At 33.9% G+C, this 7,066-nt stretch overlaps 1 protein-coding gene across 1 annotated transcript; it reads right to left on the reverse strand.

The window, feature by feature from the left end:
- Positions 1-1,110: 1,110 nt before the first annotated feature.
- LOC136043663 (uncharacterized) lies at positions 1,111-6,821 on the reverse strand (the record flags this gene model as incomplete). Its single annotated transcript, XM_065728559.1, has 2 exons — positions 1,111-1,403; positions 6,696-6,821. Coding segments are annotated over 2 exons (419 nt in total), but the record flags the coding sequence as incomplete, so codon positions are not given.
- Positions 6,822-7,066: the final 245 nt, after the last annotated feature.

Below are 7,066 nucleotides of genomic sequence, written 5' to 3' on the forward strand. Positions count from 1 at the left end.
CTTTTGTGTCTACATGTGCTTGGGCTTCACCTAAAGCTTTAGGGCCAAATTTACAAACTTTTCCATCAAAAATGCTTCGGATGAATATCAAGGGGAAATTTCAGCCATGACCCACCTTTGTTTGGAAGAATACTACACAACTGAGGGCGGAATATGAGTTTTGAAGGAGAAACAACATCCTCTTATTGCGGAAAGACTAGTGTTATCAAAAAATATCAGAAAAACCTCCCTACAGGAGCAGCTCTCCCAAGATTGCAGAAACGGTATCGAGCAAATAGTAAAAGAAAGAAGAAACAAAGAAAAGAATAGAAAGAGGACGAAGAAGCGTCAGCAAAAACATATTTAAAGCCTGTAAGCCCCCCCCCCCCTCATTTTCGGCCAAGGAACTAGAATACTTGATTCTTATACCCTAACACAAACACTATTACTTTAACACCAATATTCGGGCACAAATTTTTTCAAAGTTTGAAAATAATCTTTCATAGTTCATTTAATTACGAAATTCGAGCACTTGGGATATTCGTTTAACTGAACTTTTATCAGTTTTAGAGTATTTTTGTAGGCTAGCTATTGTAAGCTAAGTTAAACCATAAAATATAATTAGATTGTCTCTAATGCTTACAGGTTTTTTTTAGCTGTTTTTTTGGTTTTTTATTTTAATACAAAACTTTAATAAAATAAGTGTGGGTGGAGAAAAATATGTAATTATTACATTCTATGTTCAACCCTGTTTTGCTAAAAAAAAATTGAGCTCTAATGCAACTTTCCATGCTAAATAAAAAACAAAACAGCAATAATTAATGCATTACTTGCAGTTTTACGTCTCAAAGTAAGATATTATGAAGTTCTTAGTTTTTGTTTGGAAAACAAAAATTCAACAACAGAATTCAAAACATTCTTAGAAAAAAATCCCAGATGGTAGGAAATACCTGATTTTGTTTTCAAATTTAGCATAAAAAACGGTGTTAAGAGACATTGCTGAAAAAAAAATATATAAAAAAACTCAAAAATTGAAGTTATGTCTAATGCACAGTGTAAAACTGGCATTTAGAGTACTAGAGAATTTTTTTGCATGAAAGACTGTTTTTCCAGTGTAACTACTTAACGCACCTCGGGGGCATTTCCAGCTTTCATCTTTTTCATATATTCAACAACAGGTTTCTCCATAGCAATAGCACGTAATTCTTCCAAGGCAGTCTGAATGAATTGAGAAATTAATAGCAGATAATATTCTCTGACAATCTCTTCGTCAGTGCTTGGATTCTTGATCGCCTGTTCGAGCTCCTGCAATTTTGCTTCTCTTTCTTTTTTTTCTTGCAGCTTTTGGATTTTGGCATTTCTTTGTTTGGCCATTTCTACAAAACTCATAGGACCCGGATGGGCAGGCTCATTTTCTGAAGTGACTGTAAAAAACAAACAACAACTTGAAACTTAACATCAACTACAGAAAACTCATCGCGTAACCAGGCCACTTGAGGCCAACATAGTCACTCATGCTTCTTCTCCACCCCACACTATTCAAGCTTTACTCTTTTAGTTCAACCCATGATATTTCTTCACTTTCCAAATCTTTTCTTACGGCCTCTTTCCCGCGCTATTAAAAACCGTTCTTTTTTTTTTAGTTTGGTCCTAACCCTATTATGAATAAGTAAAATTTTGGCAGCCTAATACCCTCCAAAAACATTTCAATTATTTCACTATAGCCTTAAATTTGTTAATAATAACCATCGAAACTTTAGTCTTTCTAGACAAAGCCTTTCGTTAATTATGGCCATAGAGAGGGATCCAGCCATATTTGCCGTACTGGTCATTATCTGATATCAGGGGCTTAATTTGATATGGGACAGGAGGAGGGGCAACTAACCCCTCTGGACCCAATTTTACCCCCCCCCCCCACAGCTGAAATTTGGTTTCTACAAAAAAATTGTCAAAATTAAGATAAGCCAGGAGAATTAAAGTATCCAGAGAAACGGGTCAGTTTTCTTTAGTACATCTTGGCTTTTATGGTAATAGATGACTAATTTTTCAGTTTTCACTGTCATTTTCACTTGATTTGTGAAAATTGACTGTAACTTTTCCCCCTCCCCCCTCCAAGATTTGATGGAATTACACCACTGTCTGATATATGAGCATTCAAATCACCATCAAAATGAACCTTAGACAATTCTTCTCGAAAATGTCTTGATAACTCAAGAAAAAGTTGGAAAGATCCCAATCTTAGTTCTAAGACCGATCTTTCCATTTATGACAAGTTTAAGGGAAGAAAGCATCTCAGTCTTGGTCTTTCTCTTTTTTTTTATATCATCACTGAATCACCCATCCTTAATTAAAAGGAAAAATTATTTAGTATATTCAAATGCTACCCCAAGAAGTAAAAAAAAAAACAACACCCAGAGGGTAACAAAAATTCACGAACATAATGAAAAACCATACAGAGATTCAGAGGGGTGTGATTCAGATGACACCCTTCAAACGGCAACTAAAACCGCGCATGTAAGAAAAATCACTAATAATGTTAATAATTTCTCACCAATACTACTACTTAATTAAATGATGCTGGCAACTCCTTCAACTTCTTCAATAATAACTTCTGTAATAATAAAATATTTACAACATACATAACAATACAATAATCTTCTGGGCTGCCCAAGAGCCTGACACAAAGCTCTTCAAAGGTGAAGCCTGATAAAAAAGGAAAAACAAATATACTCTCATCCAAAATTCGTTTAAATCCAAATTCACTAATCAGCCAATCAACTAACAGTAGAGTCGCCCAATTACCAACAAAATAAATCACCAAAGTTTATATCATAATCAAATAATCAGTCTAGGTCATATAACATATCAGTCTAGATCTAATCAACCAATCAACTAACAGAAGAGTCGCCCAATTACATCATATAAATCATGAAATAAAATGAAATAAATGAATAAATCACCAAAGTTTATATCATAATTACATGATCAGTCTAGGTCATATAACATAATCAGTCTAGGTCATATAACATAATCAGTCTAGGTTAAATAATCTTCCGGGCTGCCCAAGAGCCTGACACATGGCTCTCTTAAGGGGAAGCCCGGTAAAAAAGAAAAAACGCATATACCCTCATCCAAAATTCGTCTAAATCCAAATTTTACAAATAAACCTATCAACTGACAATAGAGTCACCCAATTACCAACAAGAAAAATCACCTAAGTCTTATATCATAATCACACAATCAGTCTAGGTCACATAAAATAAGCAGTCTAGATCTAATCAACATAATAACTAACTGTAGAGTCGCCCAATTACCAACAAGATAAATATCCAAAGTTTTATATCATAATCACATAATCAGTCTAGGTCATATAAAATAATCAGTCTAGATCTAATCAACCTATCAACTAACAGTAGAGTCACCCAATTACCAACAACATAAATCACCAAATTTTTATATCATAATCACATAATCAGTCTAGGTTTAATAATCTTCTGGGCTGCCCAAGAGCCTGACACAAGGCTCTCCAAGGGTGAAGCCCGGTAAAAATGAAAAACAAAAATACCTCACCTAAAATTCGTTTAAATCCAGATTTTACTAATCAACCTATCAACTAACAGTAGAGTCGCCAGATTAACAACAAGACAAATTACCAAAGTTTATATCATAATCAGTCTAGATCTAATAAATGCATCAACTAATAGTAGAGTCGCCCAATTACCAACAAGATAAATCTCCAAAGTTTTATATTATAATCACATAATCAGTCTAGGTTATATAAAAATAATCAACCTAGATCTAATCAAGCTATCAATTAACATAGGAGTCGAACAATTACCAACAAGATAAATCACCAAAGTTCTATATCATAATCATATAATCAGTCTAGGTCATATAAAATAATCAGTCTAGATCTAATCAGCCTATCAACTAACATTGGAGTCGCCCAATTACCAACAAGTTAAATCACCAAAGTTTATATCATAATCAAATAATCAGTCTAGGTCATATAACATAATCAGTCTAGATCTAATCAACCAATCAACTAACAGAAGAGTCGCCCAATTATATCGTATAAATCATGAAATAAAATGAAATAAATGAATAAATCACCAAAGTTTATATCATAATTACATGATCAGTCTAGGTCATATAACATAATCAGTCTAGGTTAAATAATCTTCCGGGCTGCCCAAGAGCCTGACACATGGCTCTCTTAAGGGGAAGCCCGGTAAAAAAGAAAAAACGCATATACCCTCATCCAAAATTCGTCTAAATCCAAATTTCACAAATAAACCTATCAACTGACAATAGAGTCACCCAATTACCAACAAGAAAAATCACCTAAGTCTTATATCATAATCACACAATCAGTCTAGGTCATATAAAATAATCAGTCTAGATCTAATCAGCCTATCAACTAACATTGGAGTCGCCCATTTACCAACAAGTTAAATCACCAAAGTTTTATATCATAATCACATCATCAGTCTAGGTTATATAAAATAATTAGTCTAGATCTGATTAACCAATCAACTAACAGTAGAGTCGCCTAGTTACCAACAAAATAAATCACCAAATTTTATATTATAATCACATAATCAGTCTAGGTCTAATCAACCAATCAACTAACAGCAGAGTCACCCAATTACCAACAATATAAATCACCAAATATCAGCCCATAATCATCCTCCAATTCCCCAGCTACCAAGAAAAAACTATTTATAGCTTTATATACATGTAAAACTTTATTTACATCTCTGGCCAAAGCTTACAAAATTAGCCAAGTGGTAACCAATTAGGACCGGCTTCCCAGATAAAATCGACCTTGTTTAAAAATTAGATAACAACCAACAGTTTAGTCACAGTATAACAAAATGAGAAATGTTTTCCACAGAATAAAACTGATAATTTAGAAAGTAAAAATCTGGATTTCACCAACAACCAAGGTTAAAGAAATACTTTTCCAGCGTCAATCATGATTGCCTATTAACAACAAGCATCCTTTTAGAGTAAGATTATAGTTTTAGGATTGAATCTCAAGAATTTACCTCCTTTAGTACCAGTCCTTAAATCTGTATGTATACTAGCTGAAAAACATCCTATGTATGGCTAGGCTCTGACAAGAGCCAAGTTACCAGATTTCCCTTCATCCAATGAAAGAAAATCTTATCATACAGACGTATATATAGATGCAAATGCATATTATTTAAGCATATGTTATTAGGAGCAAATAATTTGCTCCTAAGGAATATCTGCTATTATTGTCTTTATACCTTTGGCCCCTTCATCTTACAGATAGGAAAATAGAGTTTCAAGCTTCTATATTTTCTGATTAAAAATCAATTGTCGTAAATTTTGATTCTAATAAGTCAATCGTAAATTGTATGCTTAAAATTTGAACGCTGATTAACTCAAGGAATTTCGACTAGGACACGCGATTGGCGCTGTAGTCCTGCGTAGTTTTAATTGCTAATTATTAATATATATTAATAATATTAAAAAATTAGTAATTTCATAGTTATTTATTTAAACAACAAACATCTTGTCAAAAAGTTTGTTAATTAGAAAGACAAGGATCACACCTTAACAAACAAAGATTTATTTCTAACAAAGGACAGTTATTCAGTGGAAATTGTCCTGCCAATGTAAAACTCTCCACAAGAACAGGGGACTCTTTAAACACCATTAACCAATATAGCACCATTAACCACTTGGGATTGCAGTAGAGAAATGGTATCAGATGTGCCTCTTAAACTAAAAAAGTTCTCTCATTGTTAAAGAAACTAGAGCTTATCCTTTGCTCCTTTCTAAGTGACGACGTTAGAAACTTGGCCTACGACAAAAAAGTCAACTTTTAAACTAAGACCGATAGATTTTTCTTTCGACAGCAGTCGATAGCTCTTGATGAGCTGATCAAAGTACATGCCATCCATTTTTTGGTAGAAAAATTCCTTCATGAGATATACCAGTTTTAAAGTTTAAAGGGGTTGACAACTTCACTAATAGGGTACACGCTGAAACCAAAAACAGGCCGATACCATTTATGAGACATATAGAAGAGTTTAAGCAACAGTCGGCTGTTAGCTCATAATCATCTTCGGTAATGAGGGGTTCGCAATTTTTGCCAGTTGATGTACCTATTATTTGTTTCCGGTGTATTTGATGGTAAGACCAATTTGGTTCTAGTGGAAAGACATGCAGGGGACTTGTTTATTTTAAGATCCTTACAGATTAACAACTTCAGCGTTTAATCGAAGCAAGGAAACATAACCAAAGCGTTGCTCTCAAAACACTTTGCTCGGCGAAGCCAAACAAACATTACCGCAACACCTCACGTTGCCCATGCAACGTAGATCTAGTTTATTCTGCATTGGCTTTAGTTATTGTGAAACAGTACTTCTGCTCTGTTTGAGTTTACTTTAAAAAGTTAGTTTTTTCTTTCTTTTTTCTTGGAGCACTGAAGACGGCTTGGCGGAGGTCCTAACCGAAATATCTACTTTTTTCCTTTCCGCTTCTTTTTTATCTTCTGGCTGATATTGCCCTCGTTTTCTCGGTTTTGTAATAGTGTCATTTTTTGTCTTGTTTGTAGTACAAAATTGGAATCCTATTCAGGTATATATTTCAAAATAGAATCAGTCAGAGATTAGAATCAAATCCTATTCAGGTCCCCGCCCAGTATATAATTTGATGAGGAACATTAAACTAAAACTTACATGTTGGGATTTCAACATCAGTGATTTCATAATTCTTACATCTTTGGAGGAAATCTTTATAGTATGTTTCAGAGATTACTAGCTGTTCCAAACGATCTTCCTGCATTTGTTTTTGTACAAGGTCACCTATATATAAAAAAAAAATCATATAATCCAGTTCTTGATCCCTATAGCATGCTACAGTGGCCTCAATCAACGAAAATTTAGAGGATAGACTTTTGAAAATCTGGGCAGCGCAAATTCTTCAGTTTCCGCAATTTTTAACGAAAAAACAAAAAAGAGCTTTTCCAATGAAAGAAAAAAAAACACATTTTTCAAAATCTAGGGGGGGGATGCCCGCTTCAGTGGATGATACCGGTATGTTTAAGAAG

Source organism: Artemia franciscana, unplaced genomic scaffold, assembly GCF_032884065.1.
Source record: "Artemia franciscana unplaced genomic scaffold, ASM3288406v1 Scaffold_8015, whole genome shotgun sequence".
NCBI lineage: Eukaryota > Metazoa > Arthropoda > Branchiopoda > Anostraca > Artemiidae > Artemia > Artemia franciscana.